General features: G+C 49.9%; 10 protein-coding genes across 10 annotated transcripts; 5 read left to right on the top strand and 5 right to left on the bottom strand.

The window, feature by feature from the left end:
• Nucleotides 1–324: 324 nt before the first annotated feature.
• HO133_010860 (uncharacterized protein) lies at nt 325–574 on the top strand (the record flags this gene model as incomplete). The annotated part of the gene is made up of 2 exons (XM_037301711.1): nt 325–492; nt 524–574. The coding sequence occupies 2 exons, from the start codon at nt 325–327 to the stop codon at nt 572–574; spliced, it is 219 nt and encodes a 72-aa protein (XP_037153345.1).
• Nucleotides 575–800: 226 nt separating this feature from the next.
• Nucleotides 801–4,257, bottom strand: HO133_010859 (uncharacterized protein; the record flags this gene model as incomplete). The annotated part of the gene is made up of 4 exons (XM_037301710.1): nt 801–1,247; nt 1,295–3,641; nt 3,694–4,073; nt 4,123–4,257. 4 exons carry the CDS (start codon nt 4,255–4,257, stop codon nt 801–803), a joined length of 3,309 nt encoding a protein of 1,102 aa, XP_037153344.1.
• Nucleotides 4,258–5,072: 815 nt separating this feature from the next.
• On the bottom strand, nt 5,073–5,795 carry HO133_010858 (uncharacterized protein; the record flags this gene model as incomplete). Its single annotated transcript, XM_037301709.1, has 2 exons — nt 5,073–5,195; nt 5,373–5,795. 2 exons carry the CDS (start codon nt 5,793–5,795, stop codon nt 5,073–5,075), a joined length of 546 nt encoding a protein of 181 aa, XP_037153343.1.
• A 910-nt stretch (nt 5,796–6,705) lies between these two features.
• HO133_010857 (uncharacterized protein) lies at nt 6,706–7,287 on the bottom strand (the record flags this gene model as incomplete). The annotated part of the gene is made up of 2 exons (XM_037301708.1): nt 6,706–6,732; nt 6,889–7,287. 2 exons carry the CDS (start codon nt 7,285–7,287, stop codon nt 6,706–6,708), a joined length of 426 nt encoding a protein of 141 aa, XP_037153342.1.
• Nucleotides 7,288–8,736: 1,449 nt separating this feature from the next.
• HO133_010856 (uncharacterized protein) lies at nt 8,737–11,446 on the top strand (the record flags this gene model as incomplete). The annotated part of the gene is made up of 4 exons (XM_037301707.1): nt 8,737–9,841; nt 10,376–10,719; nt 10,908–11,052; nt 11,316–11,446. The coding sequence occupies 4 exons, from the start codon at nt 8,737–8,739 to the stop codon at nt 11,444–11,446; spliced, it is 1,725 nt and encodes a 574-aa protein (XP_037153341.1).
• A 1,215-nt stretch (nt 11,447–12,661) lies between these two features.
• On the top strand, nt 12,662–13,911 carry HO133_010855 (uncharacterized protein; the record flags this gene model as incomplete). The annotated part of the gene is made up of 3 exons (XM_037301706.1): nt 12,662–13,440; nt 13,469–13,520; nt 13,765–13,911. The coding sequence occupies 3 exons, from the start codon at nt 12,662–12,664 to the stop codon at nt 13,909–13,911; spliced, it is 978 nt and encodes a 325-aa protein (XP_037153340.1).
• A 59-nt stretch (nt 13,912–13,970) lies between these two features.
• On the top strand, nt 13,971–15,121 carry HO133_010854 (uncharacterized protein; the record flags this gene model as incomplete). Its single annotated transcript, XM_037301705.1, has 3 exons — nt 13,971–14,071; nt 14,520–14,729; nt 14,833–15,121. 3 exons carry the CDS (start codon nt 13,971–13,973, stop codon nt 15,119–15,121), a joined length of 600 nt encoding a protein of 199 aa, XP_037153339.1.
• Nucleotides 15,122–16,829: 1,708 nt separating this feature from the next.
• On the top strand, nt 16,830–19,274 carry HO133_010853 (uncharacterized protein; the record flags this gene model as incomplete). The annotated part of the gene is made up of 3 exons (XM_037301704.1): nt 16,830–17,123; nt 17,318–17,330; nt 17,383–19,274. 3 exons carry the CDS (start codon nt 16,830–16,832, stop codon nt 19,272–19,274), a joined length of 2,199 nt encoding a protein of 732 aa, XP_037153338.1.
• Nucleotides 19,275–20,338: 1,064 nt separating this feature from the next.
• Nucleotides 20,339–20,935, bottom strand: HO133_010852 (uncharacterized protein; the record flags this gene model as incomplete). Its single annotated transcript, XM_037301703.1, has 2 exons — nt 20,339–20,499; nt 20,554–20,935. The coding sequence occupies 2 exons, from the start codon at nt 20,933–20,935 to the stop codon at nt 20,339–20,341; spliced, it is 543 nt and encodes a 180-aa protein (XP_037153337.1).
• A 1,139-nt stretch (nt 20,936–22,074) lies between these two features.
• Nucleotides 22,075–22,727, bottom strand: HO133_010851 (uncharacterized protein; the record flags this gene model as incomplete). Its single annotated transcript, XM_037301702.1, has 2 exons — nt 22,075–22,506; nt 22,629–22,727. The coding sequence occupies 2 exons, from the start codon at nt 22,725–22,727 to the stop codon at nt 22,075–22,077; spliced, it is 531 nt and encodes a 176-aa protein (XP_037153336.1).
• Between the last annotated feature and the right edge of the window lie 428 nt (nt 22,728–23,155).

The following is a 23,155-nucleotide window of genomic DNA, read 5'->3' as shown; positions in this document are numbered from 1 at the left end:
CTGGCAATTGATCTGCCAAAGGATCTTCAATTTTTTTGAAAAAACTTTCGTAAGCTTGGCACATCACCGCGCCCGTCCTCCGACCAAAACACCAACAACCTTTCCATTTCTTCGACGTTCAATCCGGCCGCTGAACTGCAACACTCGTACCATCCGAGCAGCTCGCATCGCCTCAACAGCAAACCTCATTTCCAATCTCCTCAACAACACCCATAAGCCCAACACAACCCCCCCCCCCAAGACCCACGTCACCAACGTCGCCAAGTCTACTAAAGCCAACTAGCCAGAAGAGAACGATCAGCGCTGTCCGTCTTCGACGGAACGATGAACGGCTTCTCGTGGGGTGATGACGGCGCCGGAGAGGAAGGGTCGGCAGACGATGACGATGACGATGCGGGCCGGGAGAATCGAATGGAACAAGTGGCTGTGGGCATGGGCTTGAGCCTGGGTAGCGTGTTCCAGAAGGCTGACGAAGAGGGAAATATGACGGGGGTGGGTGCTTCGAGAAGGAGATGAATTGTAGTGCGACTGCTTTGATATAGCAGCGCGATGGTTTGAGGACTGCTTCGTGTAATTACTGCCTGCTTCTCTCATCATCTGTCGATGCGGAAAGGGGTATAAGCTATGTTTGCTATGCACACAATGAAACGACTTTCCTATGAAGCGCCCTCACCGCCATGCATCGGCTCCATATACACAGCCGTCAAGTAGCCATACCCTGTGAATGATCAATGCCATGCATGCTTCCGAGAATGCTACGCTAATGACGCCTGCTCGAAAGTTCCATGAGTGAACCCCAATTACAACTTCCCGCCCCTAACCTCCTTTGAGAAGATCTTCACGTCCTTCACATCCGCGAATCTCGTCGAGAATTTAAGCTTCGTCTCCCCAGCTCCCATGTCGGCTAGGATATCGTCCACATCATCGGAACCCGAGTCATCCGTTGCAGGAACGAAGAGGCCTAGAGTGACATCCGCCGGAGCTTTCCCTTTGCCCTTCCTATCTTTGCGTTTGTCCATGACAGCCTTCAAATGTCGCCGAAATTGTTCAGGCTTTGCCTCCAGCGCCGTGACTTGATTCATCATGGCGATGTATCTAAGCTTCATGTTGGGGCAGTGCGAGAGGTTATCGACTGCAAAACTGATGCTTTCGGTTGGTAGCTGAACGCTGCGGTCGGTGGAGCGTAGTGTAATGATATGTAGGGCGTAGAGGCTTTTCAAATGTGGAAGGAGCTGCATGAGAATGTGCTGTGTTCATCAGCATGACTCGTTTGCTGTAGGATGGAATAGCTTACATAAGTCTTCAGACTGAGGCTGAAAGCCAACTCCCTAAGTTTCGTCCCTTTGAGTGCTAGACCTCGTAGCGTTTTTGGGTCCACGTCCCACTGCTCATTACGCTCATTTCGGAGCGATAGCCGCTGCAACGTTGGCATATGCTTTCGAAGGGCACCCTTGCGTATGGTCGAAATCGTAACTGTTGACTCAGACTCAGGCTCGGCCGCCTGCTTCTTGTTCCGTTCGAGCATGAAAAGCTCTTCCAGACCTTCAAAAGTTGCGAGAAACTTCACGAATGGAAGCGATACGTTGTCCGTATGGATGCTCTTGAAAGCAATAACCTGAGTAGCGCTTTGCAGCCGTACGAGAAGAGTCCAGAAAGCGTCCTGGGGGCCAACCTCGAGAAGCGTCAGACGCTTTAGAACACTCAGGTCTAGAGCTCTTGCTACAATGGAAGCTTTCAATGGAACCCATTCAAGTGAGAGTTCCTCAAGCTGTAAACCATGTGTTGCACGTATGTATGCTTGCATTGCCTCGTCCGAGGACATCGCTGGTGTCGAATTGTCTTCTGCTGACGGATTCGGTTCTAGGCTGGTTGTATTAGAAGAGCTTCCTATTTCCGCCAAGCCGACTTTAGCTCGCTTTCTTGGAGTTGCGGTCTCTTCAGCACCTTCTGAACCAGCAATGATCTCCTGATCTTCCCCCAGATCCGTGGTATCGTCGTCAGGATGTTCCATATCGACATCCATAGACCCTTCCATAGCTTCTGTATCTACGCTGGCCGCGAAGAAGGGCTGCGGTGCCGACGGTGGGGTTTTCGTACCCTCGGATTCATCTTCGGAGCTGAAAGGATAGCCTTTTTTGGCGGGAGTCGGCTTTTTCGGCGGCTTGTGCTTTGTCTTTTGGTTTTGCCCGATATTTGATACATACTTGTGTGTGCTCGGAGGCGCGTCTTTGTTGGAGGCAGTGATGCCCCATGCCCCACTGCTGGGTGCCTGAAGGGGTGAGGAGTACCCCGGAGGAGAATGGAAACCCGTGGTGCTGTGGTTGCTGTGCTCATATGGAAAAGAAATAAGCTGGTTGGCAGACGCTGCGTAAGATCCCGCGACGTACGGTGACGTGTATGGTTGAGAGCTAACAGGCTTGGAACTGCTACCCCCAGGAAGATAAGAGAGCAGAGTAGATTGATCCAAAGAAGAGAAAGGGCCGCTGGGGGAAAAAGGCTTCGGCGTCCCGTTGGACAAGGAGTCTCCAGGCCCAGAAGCGAAGTATGGGCTCGTTGGACTTGAAAGGGTTTCAAAATCGTGATCGATGACATTGGGACCCTTGCTGGTCGACGACGGCTTGAAACCCGACGCGAGAGGATTCAGAGGCTTAGACGCTGCTTTCTTTGCAGTTGGCGTAGGCGGCTTGTTTTGTTCGGTGAGAAGTTTCTTCAGTTTCTGTGTCTCTTGATTGGAGATGTATCTTTCGGCAACATCTTTTATCATCTTCAGATGCTGCAAGCGAATCTCGAGGGAAGTGGCGTCGGAGCCTGCTGCTAGTGGAGAGTCCATCAACGATTTCATTAGCTGATTGACCATTCTGATGCTCTCCTGGCTGTCTTCTTCCTCTCGGAACTGTCCTCCGGATAGCGACAAAGTCTTCTCTAGCTTCTTCCCTTCGGCAGATACACTCTGGAGATCGAACACTTTGGCTAGTATGCTTTCTTGTGCAAGCTTTTCCCTCCGGATGTCGGCCTCATTTGTGGTGGTGGCAGCTTGCGAAGAACCCGTAGGAGGCTGCGGTGGTTGACTCAACTCGTCTTCGTCATCCATTTCCGTGTCGGATGGATCATCCAATTCAGGATTATTTATCGGCATAGGTTTCCGGGATTTCCGTGCTAGCTCCGTGGAAAGGGACAAGGTCAGGCACTTGAGGGAAGCGGACGAGGCTTTGATGCACTCTGCTATCTCAGATAAGCAGTCGTGGTTGGACATGCCGACGATTGTCAAGGTATGGAGAGACTTGAAGCCAGAGAATGCCCTGCCATTTGCCCAATAATTGAGTCCTCCACCACTTCCAGCCTTTTTCCGTTTGATGTTGTTGATTTTGGCTGCCGTATGGTTTGGATAAGGATTCGGAGCGCTTGCTGGGCCTGGCGGAGGCGGGACGAACTGTGTTGGAATGGCCAGAGGTGGCTGGTTCTGCATCTGTGCTTGCATAGCTTGTTGCATCGCAAGTGAAGGGTTCGGTGGAGACGGACTAGGGCGAATGATCAGCTTCGGCGACGGCGATATATCAAGCCTGATTCGAAGGCAGCGTAGGCTTTGAATCTTGTGAAGAGCTTGGTATACTGCTCCGCTTATCTCAATAGGCGCATCCCATCTGGATTTCGGTCAGTAGATGTCGCATGTCTGTCAGTATCGAGCATTCTTACTGAAATGTTTCGAGGATGCGGAGCCTCCGAGCCACCAGGAGCAATGCGGTATTGAGAAACTTGCTAGAGTCGGACTTTGAGTCCCATAGCAGCCGTGTCATCAGAAATGGGTCTTGGCCGACGTGACCAAGGCTCCTAGGCGCGTATTCGATGCTGTCTTCATTCACCCCAAGCCGAAAGCTCTTGATATGTTGCCCATAATCGTGTTCGCTTGCGCAAACAGTTTGAAGAGCATCCGCCGCGTGCGAGCTGGGCACTCCATTCTCCTCATCCCCAGAGTTGGTGATCTTCAGGTCCAGGTCTCGATATATCTCAGCGCTGGCGAGGGAAAGGAAATGCGGAGACACTCGTTGAAATGAGAAAAGGTCTTTGCGGCTGACCTAGAATTACTGTTAACATATGGGCGTCAAGAATGCCCAGAGGGCTTACCTGTGCAATAATCTGCTTCTGTGTTTCCAAAGGTAGATCTAGGAGGTACAATCTGCCCTCCGGTCTCTGCATGACTACGGATTTGCCCTTGAAGCGCCTGCTTGGCCCTGACATGTCTGACTTGGAAGCGCTCATAGCGGGTGGCGAAGATGGAGATGGACAATCGGTTGCGGGTTGGCTTAGAAGTGTAAGATGTGAGTTCCTGTGAAAGAAGGCAAGCTAGGCGTATGTACGTCTTTTGGGTCGAAATCATTCCATGTGAAGGATCGTTGTAGATGTAGATGCAGAAGGTGGTACGAATACACCGATGCCGCTTCAGCCGTGGCACCTTCCTGCCTTATGCACAACGCTTGGGAATAGTATCCAGCCCGTATTTCATCGAAGCATGCTGGGGTGAGTTTCCTGACAGCCTCCAATAGCTATGGACGGGTGCCTTTGTCTTGTGGAAGGTCACTGAATTGTTTCAATTAGACCGTTGGTGACATTGTTTGGTGATTGGTGAAACAGAAAAGCTGTTGAAATGGGGCTCAGTGGCAGTGCTCGGCAACAATTTAGCGCCATCGCCGGGATCCGGGAGATCTCCGCCTGCCGCATGGCACCCCGGTCAAGCCGGTCTTACTTTACTTAAATCCTTGCAAGCCCATGTGCCTAGATCTTCACCTTCCTCTCTCATACTTTTGCTTCCTTTTGTTTTGATATTTTCATGTTTGAACATTGCTAGCAGATTGCAGTGAAAGTTTGTTATCAGAGTAGCAACCAAAATCTCGTTGTACCTTGTCTAACGATGATTGAAATCCGAACACTAGCGACGTGAATATCTAGTGACCAAGACGGCTTCCTATGTCTCATGAGTCATGACTAGAGACATATTGCATACGCTCTGCACCATCATGTCACAGCAATACCGAGATTAAATTTCGGGTACCGTCATGATCTCAGCACTCGCACCACTAATCCACCCGCAGCATATTTGCTGTGACATTTGATAGAGGGTGAAAGCCGAGCAATATCAACATAGCTGGATCGACTGTTGCAGCCTGTAGTGCCTCCACTGTACCTGGTAGCGCAAACCTCTGCACATCGGATTGGTTAAAAGATTCTAGTCCAAACGGCGAGTCCGTTCTCACCACCTAACCAAAATTCCGCAGATTAGCTTTTCTCCCAAGAGATTGACACTCATCAAGGCAGGTACATGTATAACCTTCTCAGATATTCAATTACGTAGATGGGTCTGCCACCGAACTCCTTACCTTAGCATGCACAAGTCCGTCCGCTCCAGCTGGATATGCCAAACCAACCTTACTCTTCGCAGACAAGCACTGAGCAACCACCTCTTCCCCAGCTGACGCTACATCCGCCAGTCTGAAGTCATCGACGGCCCATAGATCGTATGAGTCCACGTCCACATGAACGGCACAAGTGGTTGGACCACGCCCAGAGATCCAGTAGACCTTCGGTACCTTCTGTGTGTCAAGGGTTGTGGGAAGCCTGCGGCCCCAAGCCTTCATATTGTTCTCGCCTGGCATGCGAGACAGCCAGCTGATCGCCTCTAGCAGATCTGTACAGTCGCTAACGGTAGGTAGAAGGCCAGGGGCAGTGGTACATATTGCTGCTTGAGCGAGTGTGTAGATGGTGAACGGTGCGAACAGCAGTAAAAGCGAAGATTGGAACATGCTGCGGTACAATAACAGTGAAGACTGTGGAAGCTGGACAGTAGAAGCTGCACATGAGAGAATTACGCGGAAGTAGATCTGCAGGTCTCGGTCTTATAGAGCATGTTGCGGACGGATCATAGCATGCGAAAGAAGCGCTTAAGCGCAGCCTTACCCAACATCCGACATGCCTTGCACATTAAGAGGAAAGGATTTGGAGAATAACCACCACAGTTTCTGCAAGCGTGGATTGGAAGAAGTTGCGAGCAGACTGCTGGCTACTCACATCCACCATTGACACTCCCGGATCTAATGGCAAAATCCAAGTACTACTGAGCATTGGTTGACAGTCCTGGAGGTCCTGGACCACAACAAACAGAAAGCGAATAACCAAACCGAGGAACTGATCCAACGGCATTGAGCGCTCCTCGAATAGATTACTCCAGTGATACTTGCCAAGAAGACAGCGATTGGTCAAGAGTTCCACCCTGATGGACTCCGCGAGCTGATGGCTCTTTTTCGGAATAGCTCCATCCATCTGCGGACGCGTCAAGATTCTTTTGGTTTATCAGCGATCACTATCCTCAGTCACGATGACTTTATGATTGCAAGAAATCCATATTCAGCGCTTCTAGGTGTCCACGCAAGATCGAACGCTTTTCCTGGCGCGGGAAAGGTTTCGGCACATCGTCCCCGCCGTCCCGCACTCCGTCGCTCTGAGCCTATTGCTATATTTCATTCGTTAAAATTCTTACATTTCACTATTGCTTAGTGCTATGAGGGTCTTCACTACCATGTTACTTGCCAAGCATCCCGCCTCTCTCATCTCCTTATTTGATATTGAAATCGTCGACCAATCCGCCATACCTTGGCCCGTCGCAGATCGCGTCCATCATCTTCCCGCATTGACATAGGCAGAAAGGTCACGTTCTCATTTCGCCGTCAATTCAGCAGCACACTACATCATGTGGAGTCAGCGTCTCACTTCTTGAATGGATTTTTGAGTCTGATGACATGTTTGAGGAGCAAGACATGTGTCTCTACTCCTTAGACATGTCTAATGAACCGGAAATTGGTACAGTAGGGGAAGAAATCAGTCAGAAAGGGTACTCACAGTTAAAGATCCATAGTTACACCAACCTCTCTCGGTCCCTTTAACATCGATTTTCGAGATATCAACACCCACTTCCTTGGCCAGAAGGTCCAAGCGTGAGTAGTCAAGCATGTCATCCCTCCCATGATGTCCGCTTCGAAAGCGATCCTCCGCAGCTTCGGCGTGCACGACTCTTACGCCTGGAGTAACCTTTTTAATGCAGTCGTAAGCACTTTGACCCTGCTGCGTGCGTGAGAAATAAAGTGTCTCAGTCGATGCCGGCATTAGGGTTGCCAGATTGGGAGTACGATCCTGATCGTCAGCCCCAGCCCAGGTGGTGCCGTCTCCCTCGATGCCAAACCATAGGTACATGCCCATTCTCAGGTTCCCCAGTACCTTGAAGCTAGAAAGAGTGCTCATGGGCGAGAGATCTTCGTCGACAAAGGGAACCCTTTCCCCCTCATAGTTGAGCCAGAGGTTCTCCAAAGTGTTTCAACCCAAACAAAGCTCTGCCTAGCTATAGCTAGAGGCTCCGGGATAGACCCAGTTCCAGCTCAATTCGTAGACTAACGTTTTGAGCTCTTTGGATGCTCGAAGTACATTTGCCAAATCTGTTGCGTTGAGTCTGCTGTCTCTGAGTTCAAGGCGAACAAGCGGAATAGCGGCAGTTTCGAGCGTGGCTAGACACTCGTGGGCTCTATCATTGCAGCTACCAGTCCTTTGACCGAAGAACTCGCGGAGCGAGGGCAGTTGGAGGGAGTTAGATAGCACATCAAGTGCTTCCCCTCTCTCTTCCTTGCAATTAGTGACCACCACTCTCAGCGAAGGAAAGGCTGGTTGGGTCCGGAAGAGAATTTCCGCCCTTGATGGCCCTCCGGTCCAATTTTTTAAAGCCATCACCAGGTATTCTTAGATCCAGGCTTTTTACAATCGGCAGCGAGGAGAGTAACAACGCGACGTATGCATCTTCATCGCCTTTCTTCAAAAGTCGCGCCCAACTTTTCTGCTGTATTCGGGAAAGACTTGATCTGAGTCGAGACCTCTGGCGGCAAAGAGCTGAAATAAGCTGGCATGGTGATCGATTATGGCAGGTCTACGTATAGAGAGTAAGGGTAGCCTGTAAGACGTGTGGAGCACCCGATTTTGGGCGACAGTTGCGCAAAAGTGGAGTTGAAGAGTCGAGGTTAACTGGATGGAGAGCACTATACTGCCCGAGGCAAGTTGGCGCTACAAGCTCGATAGTAGCGGTGCAAGAGTAAGTTAGGGACAAGTTCGGGGCTTAGTAGAGTGCTTGAATTGTGTACCTAGCTATGTAAGTGCTATTTTGCTGAGGACATGCCACGTTCCGTGTCAATGGACTAGCCCTAGAAGCACTAGTACGGTTTCCATGCCGACCGGGCGAGAGTAGAAATAAGAGGAACCAATGAGGTACAAGAAGCGGGACGGGTTTTGCTAACCGTTACGACTAGACCAAAAGGTGATCACTAGTAGTCCGTCACTCAACAGTAACTTATACTAGTTGTAGGCTTGAAAGCGTACGACCGCTTTCCCACACACATCTGTACAGTCCAGAGGTAGAAGGATAACTGGACTATGTAAGGCTGGTGCAAGGCCAGATATTCATATCTACTGTGGCCAAGGCCCACTAGTCATGTTGGCGAGGCAACTCCCATCAACTAGAGCGGGAGATCGGCGTCGACGCGAGAGCGATTTCTTCTCTGTTAGCCCCTTGCTTTTATGTCATGTATTTACTTGAATCTCGTCAATAACTCAAATTCGGAGTCGTGCGCGTTGACAGCATGTATACTTTCCATGTCATCTCTAACAACTTCCTATTGTAATTGACCGCTCGGCGCTCCGGCCATTCTGATGGCGTCTACATCTGGTCCTGGGCAGTCTTCAGGCCCAGATCCAGGCTCAGTGCTCTGCGATAATTGCAAGAATTCTGTTCTCGAACCATCTCAAAACACAGAGAATGTAGCATACGGTGATAGACTGCGCCAATTTATGAAGGAATGGCACTTGAGTCCACGGTTATGGCCTGTCGGATACATAGTAGGAAGTCCATACTCTCCATTTCGGGTTGAGCAGGAGCTCCCAAAGCGCGATTGGCGCAACGCTTTCGAAGACTTACTCGCTCTGGAGTCTGGTGTCGAAATGATTAGCCATGAAAGTAGGAAGCAAGAAAAGGCTGTTGCTGCAAAACTCAGTTGGGAAAGGGCAAATCACTGCATCGAAAAGATCAACAAGTTGAATACACGAGATGCCCACGTCTTTAGTCTCGCGCAGACAACTCTCAGCAACGCCAAGTCTCCGGAACATCAGACAGACTCTTCCATCATTTCCTGGCTGGACCAGACGGTCAACGAGATGCGAGAAATGATGCAGCTTCGCGTCGCAGTCGCCATGACCTTCAAGGCCATGGAAGAAACCCGCAGAGATTGGTCGGCTAGTAGACACAAAGATCGGGGCCAATGGATGGCGTCTCTTATCACCGCCGGTGCGTTGAGGGGCTGGGGATCTACACTAGAAGACAGCGAACACGGAGTTTTGATTCGTCTAAGCAAGGATTTAGAAGCACCAGAAGCTTCAGAAGACTCCGATGGCTTTAGCTGTACCGAACGTGAGCTAAGCGAGCATTTCGAAGAAGGAAAACCCTTGGAGGTAGGAAGCCCTGGGCCACCTTTGTACAAGGTATCAGATCAGCCTCCAGCCGAACCGGTGGATGACCGTCAAAGCGTTATTGGGAGTAGCTCTCCGCAGCTTCCGCCAGACCGGCCTACACTCTGGACCAAGGTCCCTGAGCGTCCTTACTTTTTGGGTCAAACAACGGCTGCAGAACGCATCACACTCCCCAACGGCAAGATGGCGACTAGGGTGGTCATGAAAAATTATCTCACAAACGGTGATGTCGAGGAGAAGGTGATGGTTCAGGAGCCTGGAAAAGTGTTGCAAGAAGTGGAGAAGGCCCGAGGTCTGATCCACGATCGCATGCTTGGATTTGACAAACCGATAGAACCTTTCTAAGGCTGAGTTTTTCGAGGAGCCTGATTTTGCGAATCCATTGTATGGGATTGCACTTTGTAGGCCGATGGCAAAGAAACTAATAGCGTAGCACGTTTTCGGTATTTGGGAGATAGAATGGTCAAAATCAGGTTGACAGCACTTCTGTGAAGATTAAGATCGCTACCAAACACAGTACCCTCCCACTGTTAGGACCTGGTACTCAAACAATTCATGTATGGGAAGGTTATGCTGCCAAGCCCACTCAGCCCTACAATTACTCGTAGTGCCTTCAAAATGGTACATCCCATGCCATATTCACGCAACAATCCTTTCTTGGACTTCAGCTACATGGGCGCGCGCCCCTTTCAGACCTTCCGCAACGTCTGCCTTGCGTCCGCTCTCGCGGTCTTGAATCGCACGGTGAGCAACGTGAGCAGCGTATGTGAGTAGAGAGTCTTGGCGCGAATCTCCTTGTCTATATACACGTAGTCAATTCTAGTAGAACCGAGCCTCGTGCTCGAATCAGTCTATTCCCATGTTACGATTGCGGAGACCATTCCTCCAGAGCTTCGGAATAACAACAAGTCATTATTGAGCTCGAAAATCTTCAGCGGGTATCACATCATCTGGAGAGACTACAGCCAGATGGAAACAATACCAACTCATGTCAACGCCGTCCGGGCTATCGCGCTTGCTTGCAAAGTCCCTCTCCAGAACTTCCTGGATAGCCTGGAGAAAATTGAATCATCACTCGGTCCCTTCGCTGCAAAGTCACTGCGATCTACCGGACGAAAAACCCAATACTCACTGTTTGTGGCGAAAGAATTTGAAAAGTTGAGGGCATTCGTGGGAGCAAAGATAATGAGCATCAATCTGCTTCTGTCTATGCGTTATATGTGAGCAAATCCAGTGACTATGAACATACGCCTTAGGAGCTGCTGACAAGAACAAGCAAGGCAGTGTCCAAGCTTGAGGCAACGAACGAGGGGCGCCACGGAGTGCTACTTGAGAAGTCCAACACTATTCAACTCTAGCTCCAGGTTCACAACGACAGTATAGATGGAACACAAGATGATATGACCAGCGTAAAGCGTGCATCTGAAAGTCTGACTGCTGAGAATATCGCACGAGCGGATGAGATCAAGGCTGGTATAAGAACTGTCAGCGAAGATCTGAAAGGTTTTAGGGCTGACATGCGGAGCATTGCATCGACTGTGATGAGTGCAAAGAATATTGGAACGTAGATTTTGAGCTGGTATGCGTATCTAAGGTAACTATGTCTATGATGATTGCTCAGCTCAGAGGACAACATGGCCTTTGTCCCCGGCCCAGCTGCGGAAGTAGAGAATTGGATCAACCTGGGGGACGACGTACTCTTGGACGTCATCTGGGTCGACACATGGGATAGATCTCTTTCACCACTGTAACTAAACCATATGCAGGTTGGAAGTTCTATGACGAAACCTCTTCCGAAGGTAGCCACGACTATGGCAACAAAGGGCCTTCAGGGCCTGAAGATGTTTTGCAGACGGAGCTCACTGCGACCATGAGCCGGATTGATGCTCTGGACTAAACAGATCCAGCCGGTCGCGAGCAGTTGACTCCGGAACATGCTTCGATGAAAGAACGTCTTTCGAGTGTCAACCTCGACGATCCTGATAGCCTAGAGAAGATAGAAGCTTGTCATAGTATTCTCAAAATCATTATGCAGAGAGCCGCAGCGTCTCGAGTTTCTGCATAGGGACCAATAATTGAGGTCAGTCTCCTAGCTATGTCTCTGAGAAAAAGAGAGCGCTCATAAGAAAAGGACAGACCGGAGAAGTCCATGCCGCGACATTTCCTTAGTCTAGGATTGACAGCCAGACAAAGCACCACAAGGGAGATTATATGGATACGACAGCTTTCGAGAGAGGAGGAGTGTCACAAAGCTAGTCGCTATGATCCCCATGAATCGTAACATACATCAAAGTTCCGTCGCTCAATCCCTGTTCTCGATCTTCCATCCAAATTCCCTCTGTGTTATCTCTTGTGTGTGTTCATTTGCGTTTTTCCTTACTCCGACGTCCGCCCCAAGAGCCCTGAAGGATGCTCAAAACATCAGATAAAGGTCGGCCTGCGGTAAGATTGTATCTACTCTTCAAATAACGAGATCAAGCCAACTAGTGCAGAATTCTTAAGGCGGCTGCAATGTGGACTTCGCGAAGGCGTCATCGAAATTTGAACCATAATTCGACTTTGAACAGCCACTAAGCATATCTCGGAACCAAAGTAAGGCTACGATCAACTCTTCCTGCCTGCTGAGTAGAGGGTTCTGCTGTACATCATGTATAGGCGGACCTAGGAGTACTGAAGTTTACGAGCGGAAAATTGAACAATCAATAATGTTTTAATTTTACTTGCAAGGTGGTTCAGATGACATTGGTAAATAGTTTGTGACATTCCCGGATAGTCTTGGTAATCAAATTGCGGGCGCCGAAAAGAGCCACTAGTTCCATGAAATTCAGCGTTCGGTTATGAGAAACATAAGCTAGAAAACAAAACGACTATGCATTCTTTCATTCGAACAAAGTTGGAGACATCGCTGGGCTTTGTTTCGGCTTCCAGTTGTACCCGTTCAAGCAGCCCTCAAAGCCTTTCTTGCCATTGTGCTAACGATGCATTTGTGGTCGCTTCCGAGGTTTGACCTTTTAAGTACCATCATCTTTTCTCCAGACATCCAGGTGGTTCACTCTTCCAAAGCCTCAACTGACAAAGTCTCAGGCTCCAGACTCCATAATTAAATCTCACTATGACAGAGTTCTTCCTCGCTCAACTTCCTAGAGTCGCAAAGGAAGAACTATCCGAAGAAAAAGCCTGCATTATATGCCACGAAGAATACGGTACGGCACCCTCAGATAGCGAGCCTGCCGAGGAAGCAGTGCGTCTACCATGCCCAGGTGGACACATATTCGGATCCAACTGTATCTCGTCTTGGTTTTCATCTGACATGAACAGACACTCCTGCCCATACTGCCGAACCGAGTTTCTCGCCGCGACCGTTCTAGGCGACCACGGAGACCGATTCGAGCGCTGGCTCGACCAGTGGCATGTTTTCAGCTCGTACTTAGGAAGCGTAGGGGCTGCTCCGGATCTCATGCAACAATGGCAACAATGGTTCGTGCAATGGGGCAGGGCAGCAATCGACGTAAACGAGGAGGCCGTAACCCACGCGAGGACGGCCCGCGAAGACCTTTTCAGACGAACAGGATGGTCGGAGGTGCCAGCAGATACAAGGACAGTGTGCTGGTCTGAAACAGAATCGGATACTGAACTCGAGCCACTGGCATCAGCGATCCGAACTCTGTCCTTCCGGGAGTTATACCTCTACGTGATACGTCATTCAACCCTCCGCTTCACTCCGGACTTGCTGAACGGGCCTCCACGTCGGCTGTCTGGTGAGCGTGAAGCCTCTATATTTCGACGTCTGTGCGGGATGGGAGCTTTTAGGGGTGTTCTCGATGAGGTGCAGAGTAACAACGAAAGATGGCACATACTTCGCTCGCAGGGTTATGTTTTCGATGAAACGCGGTGGATGTGGTCTGCATACCCGTACTAGGCTGTTCCTCGAGGTCGCAGAAGGGGGGCGGATGGGTCAAGCAGGATGGATGGTACGTACTAGGGGGAAGATATATATTTGGCGAGAAATAAATCCTTCGATTCTTCTTGCATTGGATACTTTCGTCTTCATGTGTTCCCACGTTCTTCTGTATGTATATGCTAATTCTGTGAAAAACATGCGATCCAACAACGAAGCTCGAAACACAGGTTGGGATAGAAGCAATAACATAATGCGTAGGTCATTTTCGAGATTGGAGAAGGGAGCGTCATGCCATGCCGACAACATTTGATTAGACCAATCCTCGAGAGCCTATTAGCCCCACCACTGGCAGTGGATTACTGGAACATGCGGATGTTCTGCAACAGATCGACTACGCGTTGTCGGGCAACTGTCGAGAAACCACAGTGCTGGACGTGCGGACAAATATCACATATCTTTGATCTTGAAGTAACGACAGTCACCTGCGCTAAGCATGGCGTAGCCTAACAACAAGACCCAAATGTTGCCGTCTCCCATCGATCCGATCCCAGATCGCGCCTTTGGCCTCAAAGCTACCATTGACTTCGAGTTACCCGATCAATTTTGGTCACTGACTGCTCCGTAGATACTGTACAGCTGAAAAACTTGGGGTAAGCAATGAGCCGACGAAGCCTTTGGGAGGGAAACCTCAAATAGAAGGGTTCCTCACGAGGGATTCGGTACTTGATAAGATGCGCAGTACCATCAATTAGCTGATTCAATTGTTGGCAGAGAACAGCGATCCGACTGGGCTGAGTCGCTGGCAGTGGTAACCTTGGCGCTGTAGCAAGTGAAAGAACTGATTCTTTGAGTTCCCTGGGCCTAAGAAATGTTAGTCGGCTTCCAAATGCTAAGCTAGACCCGGCCTAGCGCTGACCTCCATAGATGTATGCAGCAGTAATCAGGTTGCATGAGGCTATGTAAACACGTTGCCAAAAGTTCCCTCCCACACTCACCCACCCACTGTGTGATTAATATGCAACCTCACATCATTCCACATCCTTCATAATGCCAGACATCTAACTGACAGGAATTCAACCAACTCTACAAAAAAACAAGCTGCCACACCTCCACCCCAGCCCGCCACCGATCCTCCCGCCAACCACAAACCCATTGCCGCCCCATCCACGATGGCTGATGGCGCTCTGGGCTGCGACTCCTCCTACGCCCAGCTCCCGGTCCATTGTGACGCTGCTTACTACGAGAAATGGAATAGAGAGAGGCAGGAGGCTGTTGCGCGGTAGGTCCTTCCTTAATTCTGATTTTGGGTTTCCTGTGGTTCATCTCTGGACCAGGCCGGAGTTGGCGTACAATGCTTAGCGTTTGGATGAGGTCTTCCACAGCAACGAAGATCTCAACGCCAAATTTCTTACCTTGGTGGCGCAGAGAGAGGCGAATAGTGCGTCGGGACAGTTGAGGAGGTTGTTCAAGAAGGGTAGTAAGACGTACGGACAGGGGCTAACGGCAGGCGAAGAGCAGAAGGCATGGGAGGATAGTATGAAGAAAGGAGTCGGTAAGAGAGGTGGCGGTGGGAAGGGGGATGAAGTTGTGAGACGATTGCGCGATGTGGAGGGCGAGGCTATACTCGATGAAATGACTGGATGGAAAAGTACTCATACGCGTCTCTATTGAAGGAAGATATCTCAGGTAGTGCTAAGGCTGTACAGTCTTGGCATTGGGTCTTGTCACGCAACGCCTCGAAGGCATCGATCCGCATTACCAACTTCACAAATACAAGTCAAATTCCGCAGCCTGAGTACTACTTTACTGAGTAAGCTAGATTAAATGATATATAGATTGTGCCACTACTAACGAGGTACGGTCCCATGATTAAGAGCGCTTAGATTGGGAGTCGGACACAACACACCTGATGTTGATATTAAGGTACTACCCTGGACACGCTGTGTGAAGCCTCTATTTACCATAAGCAGGGTGGACCTCATACTTCGCTGGCCGCCTCGTGATAGTACCTCGGTCATTGACAGGTCAAGATCTCTAACGACTATTCGCCACAGTGGGACTGGGGGTTGGTGGGTCACATGACACCACGGCCCTGTTGGTACCCTTGTTGGTACCCCTGTTGGTACCCCTGTTGGTACCCCTGTTGGTACCCCTGTTGGTACCCCGGCAAGGGGTTGGGGACAGGTGTCCAGTACGAGTTATATAGCCACCTGTTTTGCACCTGTCAACGGCTCTTCATTCGATTTCGTCTCTTTCAGAGCCATTGCATACTTTTTGTCCCACCCACCCACACCTGTACATAGCTAGCTACTACTTCACTCCAGGTCTATGCCATAGGCATGGGAGTTTTCTCGGCGCTGGGGTACGAATACGTCTGTTCAGGCCTCTATTCAGGTGTTATCCCGGCGTCGGGACGGCCCAACCACTTGATACCTCATACCTATGTGCCCTGTGTATGTGTGATGCGTGAGAATGAGAACACTAAGCCGCCGGGATTTCCAAAGCAAGACCGCATTAGCGGCACAGCAAATCCTTCGCCCGCCATGCCCACTCTACAGACCGTGGCGGCATACATTTCCATCCTTTTTTCAAGACGAAGCATTGCGAACGTGCAGAGAGTCATAGGTCTTTGGGGAGACGCGACGCTGCTCCGGTCCTTCCTCTCCTTTAGCCATTTCAGCCAGACGTTCGCTGCTCAAAGCAAAGTTCTCCCTATGCATGTTGATGGCACGGGTTGCCCGAATCCTGCCTAGGCACGTTAACAGCCCAATCGGTCTGCTCAACCCAAGCCCAAACCACGTCACATGAAACATGGAGGCTGTGCGTGCATTGAGATTTCATTTCCCGGCGTCCTGCCATTTTGCAATCCCCAGAATATAAGAGTGTACACGAGGTGGTCAGATAACATGTTCCACTGGATTGCGCATTGAAAAACTTGGCTGCTGGTGGGGTCAAAAGCCCATCTACGACCAGCATGCGATGGGATGCAATATAGGGGCTGTGCATGCAGGGTTGCATCTCTCATCCACAAGGCTGCTCGAAATTTGGCAGCCCGTCCTTGAAATATCATATTTCGTACTCTTGCACACATTTTAGTTGCGGTCATAAGTGATTTCTGAAAACTTTACGGCTGAAGACGAGCACTCGAAAGATGAAGAACCTGTTGTCCTTCCTGCTTGTCTCGACTGTCACAAACGCAATATTGCATAATAATCAGACCAACAACCCGACTAAAGCATTCGAGATCGCGGATTTTGCTGAAGATGATGGCTACTCCATTACTCGTCGTCAAGACCTATTTATCGATTGCTCAAGCTGTTGGTATCACCTATCGCAGACGGTGAGCATAGCCTAATGACCTACAGACTCCTCATGGCTTATGGCCTCACCAAATACCATAGTGGCAAGTACTACAGAAGTATTTGCTACTCTGGCCTCTGTTAACCCAGCGACCTCTTCTTCAACTATACCATTTGAACAATATTGGTGTGAAAACTACGATGAAACGACAGAGGTTGGCGAGTCCATCGGACCTTGGCTCTATGGTATTAATGCTAGCGAAAAACAACATTGTCTATCGCTCGAGAGGTCGAATTACAGTAGATGGGCGGCCGCCGACCCCACTTCCACCACTGCTGTTGGGTGGAACGGAACAACCCTCACAGAGCCCCCAGTATGGACGCCCACGCTAACGCAACCATGCTGTGGCACTCTTTGCAATATTGTCGCTTCGGCCGTTCAATTATACTTTTGGCCTACTCCAGCGCCATATCCCAACATCACTACTGTAGTTGGACCGGACGGTTTCATTTAGTGAGCAGGGTCAAAACTGACGTGAGTATCCCAAGCTGACGGATCAAATCCCAGTACTTCTCCCTCGGTCTATCTAGTCTATAAAAGCCTTCATGCGACGGGCCAATGCGGTAAACTAGGGTCTTCCTATTCCAGCATCACCTTGTCCTACCATCAAACCGACCTCTCGACCAATTTGGATTTTCCCAAATCGGCCAATCCCACCGCCGTTAACTACGCAGATCTTTTCACCAATTGCACGAATCCTGCGACTATTCAAGGCCATGATCAAAGCTCCGTGGCGGAAACTTCTTACGATGCCACTCATTGCTCCCCTTTACTTCAACTACCTACCGGACTACAATCAGTAAATCCAGCCTGGTCAACTTGCGTTGATACTATGGAGGCAGATGACACAGGCTACGTAATCGACCCTCCACGGGCATTAATACCAGCCGCTGTTTTGGGCCCTGCTCAGACCAAAGAAGCAAGCCCTACGTCGGCCGCTGCCCCCGTTTCTCTGGCATCGCACACACTGCCGCTGAAGACAGCTCCTCCAAGCGGACCTAACGCAATTAGCGGACCAAAAAATGATCCACCAACAGGAACCAATGCAGCAGGAAACGGTTCCCCAGAAGGAAAAGATCCGTTAGTTGGCGATGTTCCAGGGAACGACCCGCAGGCAGGGCAAAGTCTACCATACCCGAATAGTGGAAATGTAGATCCTTCCAAAGACTCTGCGCTCGCTAATCAACAACCTGGCCAATTTCCGGCTGGGGGAAAATCCATCAACAATGATCCAGCTGAAGCAGGAGCGTCTTTCACCACTACGGTGGGCGGACACGTAGTTCAGGCCGCGCCCTCCGCCAACGGGATTCTCGTAGATGAGCAATCCATTGCTCGTGGGGGAGGTTCAATAACCGTCTCCGGTACCCCCATTGCTCTACATTCCAATGGAGACTTGATGCTGGGCACTTTGACAGCTCAAACTATTCTCCCAAGCCCAGCGCCCTTTATCACTGCAATCGGCGGACATTTAATTCAAGCGGCCCCTTTGCCCGGCGTCATTCTCGTTGATGGACAGTCTGTTACCCGTGGGGGAGATCCGATAACAGTCTCTGGCACCCCTATCGCTTTACATTTGAACGGGAACCTTGTGCTCGGCACTTCAACAGTCCCAGGTTTTCTCTCAAGCCTAGTACCTACATCCGCTACAGTCTTCACAGTAGGCAGCCAAACCCTAACTCTATCCTCAAACAGCCTCATAGCTGCCGGTACAACGCTGAGACCTAATGATCCCGACATTTCTATTGACGGCACGATCGTCTCTCTTGGCGATTCTGAGCTGCAAATAGGAACGAACACGATTCCACTAAGCCATGATACCTCAATACTACCGATAACAGTAATTACGGCAGCGGGTCAACCATTTACTATCCTCCCAAACCACGTAGCTATCGCCGGAACGACATTTACCGCGAACGCACCCGCTATCACTTTGGCAGGAACGCCTATATCATTTGGGGCCGATCATCTAGTAGTGGGCACATCGACGATTCCCCTGCCATCCTTACCGCCAACCTCGATAATCACCATCGCAGGTCAAACGTACGCCATATCTCAAGCTGCTAACGGAGTTTCCATCGCAGGCACAACAATCCAACTCGGGCAACCCGCAATCACAATCTCGGGAACACCGGTCGCTCTAGACAGCTCGGGATTGGTGATTGGTGGCACGTCAACGATACCCTATCAAAGCATCGTGGGCGTATCCCCACTGTCATACGGTATCGGCGGTTTCATCTCTGCTGGGTTGAATGGTGGCCTTGTGCCAATACCTACTACAGCGGGATCGACAGCCTCTAATCAGACACAGAAGAATACTACGGGACCTGTTGGCGGCTCGGTTGCTTTTCTGGGACGCGGAGACAGGGTCCAAGTCCCTTTATATTGTCCAGCAGCGATGACAGCAATTATCCTACTCATGTGGTTCATAGTGCCGGGTCCTTTTTTCTCGAGACAGTCGTGGTAGGTAAGACAATTCCAAGTCATAATTCTACATGGTCGAAAATGTCTTTATGAACTATGCTCTTGACGAATTCTCCATGTTAGGCTTGAGACTTTCAGAGAGCCTACCTGCTGGCCCAATTTTCGAGATTGTAGAGACTGGCGTGTGATGAGGAGCCGGAGCATTGCTGATGATGCGGTAGAAGTAGCAGAGTATCCTGAAGTTGAAGGCGTCACCTTTGGCAAATTAGCAGATGAGCAGCTGGATTAAGGAAGGTAGGATGAAGAACGGAAAGGCTGTTCCTAAGGAGATTAGTATCCATGATGCTTTAGTTGCGAAGTAAGAAGTGTATCATAAGATAACAGGAGCTGCGTTTGCCGTCATTGTGTTGGCAGCATCTGGTCTAAATCCAAGCCAGCATCGATTCATATCTTTGATGTCGGATGAGATGCACCCAATAATACTGCTCTTGAAACAAAACAGCGGCAAATTACTACCCTTGTGATAACTCACGCCGTATTTTCCGGCATAGGCAGCGAGTTACCTCCAGAAACCCAGACCGCAAGTTCCGTCTCGCCAACTACCATCGAGTCTTAACATAATACAAGCTTCGTGAAGATGGGAGAACTCAGTACCTGTTTTGGCAAAGACGCCATCTTTGCCACACCTGGCGCAGACAGCGACAACGATCGCAGCAGCACCCCAAAGGTCATACCAATCAGCCCGGATTGGTGGTCCTTCGATCACAACATCGATTGCACATTCATCACGGGCTACATTTGGAATGAGCCGAGAGAGCAGAAAAGGTAGATCGTAAGCATTTACTCACGGTCTGTGTATCTCAGCGGAAGACCGACGTCGATACCTTGCGTACCCCTTTCACCGAACAGCTCCGTTGAATTGGATACAGGCATTGTGTTCAACGGTAACTGACACGCAGAGCCTATTGGAGATAAACCCACGGGTACGAAACACTTGAACTGTATAGTAGACTGTTTGACGAAGACGGAAAGACGCCCATTTTCTCCTGAAGGCTCATTGTTACTTCACTAATTCAATCCGCAACTTTTAGAAAGGGCAAATCGATACTAACCCAAGTACTTCGCAATCCCGCCTTCGAGCTTCTCGTCCCCCACACACTTATCAAGGAGATAACGGATTCTCATCTTCAAATGGGACGGTTCCAGTCTGTCCATTGCACCTTGCTTCGCTGCAAACACCTCGATAATGCAAGCCCCATCGACTATTCCTGTAATCAGCTCGTAGATGCCTCACCGATCTCCGAGAATCTGCTCTTGCTTACTGCTGGCGTATCTGACAGGCATTGGAAAATCAACACCACCGCCGAAAACGGTGCGATCTCCATAAGTGCTCAAGTCCCAGCCATTCGGCATCTGATGTAAGGCCTCTCGGCAGCTATTGAATTTGGGTTGACCGAACTCCTTTGCGTCGCATTGGTAGTATCCGTATGCTAACGATTCGGATGAGTGGTTGGATGCAGAGACCGAAGGCACATAGGCAGAAGTGGAAGAGAGGATGATCTGGCTAGTTGGATTCGACGAGTTGAATGCTACCTCTGTGACGGAATGGTTTGCGGGGGTCACAATGGCTTGCAGAGGAATTAGAGCTAGCGATACGACAGTTGAAGCAGCAAACCCTGCGAGAATCAAGGGAATGTAAGACATGGTTAGTTTCCATGCCGCCACGGAGCAGGGAACGGGAAAAAGTACGCTCTAGAGGACCAGTGACGACAACAGGTTCTGTGTAGTGGCCGTTCTTTCGCATATAGGGTTAAATGGCGCTGTTGTAGTCGCTTAGATAGCTACTCAGTTGAGTCTTGAAGCGCTTGTATTCATTTCCATCTCGTTTCATTGTCTCGGCAGTATCTTCGGCGCAGCCCCTCGATAGCGTGGCACGTGTGAATTGCCGTGCGCTTAACAATTTGTACAGGTCATCCAGTCCACTCGACTGTGGATGTGAGGGCCACCTAAGCTGTAGAAGAAGTGGTAAGTCTTCAATGTCGGTTCATTCAAAGGTCAAACCCAGCCATGGTGGATTTATACATGTAGAAGGCAAGAGGGTTGCTAATTGTGGCTGATGTCGCTGCGGATATACTCAAGGTTCCCTTACATTCTCACTAGCGAGTAGTAACTCGCAAGCAGAATGATAAGTTCTATGCATGTCACTGCTCAAAAATGGCATTTGCTCACATCGACGCCCTGACACAGTCCATTGAACTCTTTCGATCCTCTTTTGTAAGGTGAGAGTAGCTGGGCAAATTACAAATTCATACCCCATCTTACATTCTCATACCCCTCACCAAAAAATGGGGTATGTATTTGCAAGTTGCCAGTCTTTGGGGTAAGAATTTGTAAGTTACCCATAGTTTGGGGTATGAAAATGTAATTCGCCCGAGAGTAGCTGCTCGCTGCATTGAAGCTGAGAAAAAAAGGACCATCAACCAGGATGAACCGTGCAAGGTAACAGTAGCTTTCGCGGTGGAGGCATCGTGTGTGCTTGTTGCAGGAAAATGATTTCGGGCTGCTTTCCGGCCAACTCTCTGCCAGGCTTTGTAGCTGTTGATTTTTGGAAACTCGCGATCTTAGGTCCAAAGGTGCCGCGAGCCAATCATTTCACATCAAAAATCGTACATATCTTACGGTCTCTAATTTTCACCATGAGTCTCATGAAGTTCTCTATCTCAATTCTGACATGAATTGACCCAACCTCGTGCAGTAAGACCCGGCGACCGGCATGATGGGTCGTGAGAACGCCTTGTATACTTCAAAATCCAGAAATAGCCAACACGGTAATCAAACGCTTTTCACTTCGCCACAGCCACTCTCTTGAGTGCAAGATTGAAATATGCAGTGTGGATATCCTCCACGACAAGACATCCATAGACTCCGCCCTTTCCATACTGGTTTGTCATCTCCCAGAGTACATCGAGAATCTTGCCAACGTCTGATCCGCGAAAAAGATCTTCTGTTGCATGGAAATCAAACGTCACGGGGCCACTGTCCTCGTGGAAGTTTTCAATGAGAGCCAGGCGACTCTGGGAGCGAGCTTTCGCGCCAATGATGCTGATTCCTTCGAGAACACCCATTTCGGAAGTAGGGTCTGAAGGGGAAGCGGGTGTGCAGCTGATGATTTCGATGCCGGTGTCCCAGCCGAGGTGCCTATTAAAGGGAGTATCGGGCCATGCGCCCAGGCCGGCGTTCGTCGCGTTGGCTGGTGATGACGGTATCGTCTCGTTCTGTAAGTGTAATGGGAGTCGCACGGCTGAGGCTTCTAGAGGTATAGAAAGGGTGAAACAAGTAGCTATCAATGCAAATAGTGGGAGACTTTGTAAAATCATTCTTGGCGCCCGATGATGACCGTAGATTGAGACCACCGCAGCGCAGGACGCAGTGAAGGGTATATGTACTTTGGCGCATACGCGGATCTGCTGCAACCGGCATCCGCTTTAGTGGTCATGGCGGCAGAACGAGCAGGGGCACGGCCAATGGCGACTGCGACTTCACCCACGCAGGCCGTGATGATGCCGTAGTATGCTCTAAAAGAGCGTATGACCGAGATTTCCACCGCAGAGTACACTTGTCGTCGAGCTCTCCATACGGATAGTCGCTGGGTAGGATGTGTCTTTTCCTAGTCATATCCTGCGGACGACTCGTTGTTTGAATTCTTTTTTGTTCTGCTCTTCAACTTCTTGGTTGACGGCTGACCATCGGCCTCTTCTTCGATAACCTTCAAGTGAAGTAGACGATGTGTTTCTGGCCGTAGGTCGGATGAGAGCAAGAGCGAATTCGGCGCCGGCGATAGTATCTGGGAATAACTTTGCTCTGAGATATCGCAACACAGGCCAGTCCCTCCACCCCGTCGTATGTCACTTCTAACATCTTTGA

The sequence above is a fragment of the Letharia lupina genome (genome assembly GCF_014066315.1).
Source record: "Letharia lupina isolate WasteWater1 chromosome Unknown contig_9, whole genome shotgun sequence".
Taxonomy (NCBI): domain Eukaryota; kingdom Fungi; phylum Ascomycota; class Lecanoromycetes; order Lecanorales; family Parmeliaceae; genus Letharia; species Letharia lupina.
Note: the sequence above shows the minus strand (reverse complement) of the source record. Positions and strands in the feature narration are given on the sequence as shown.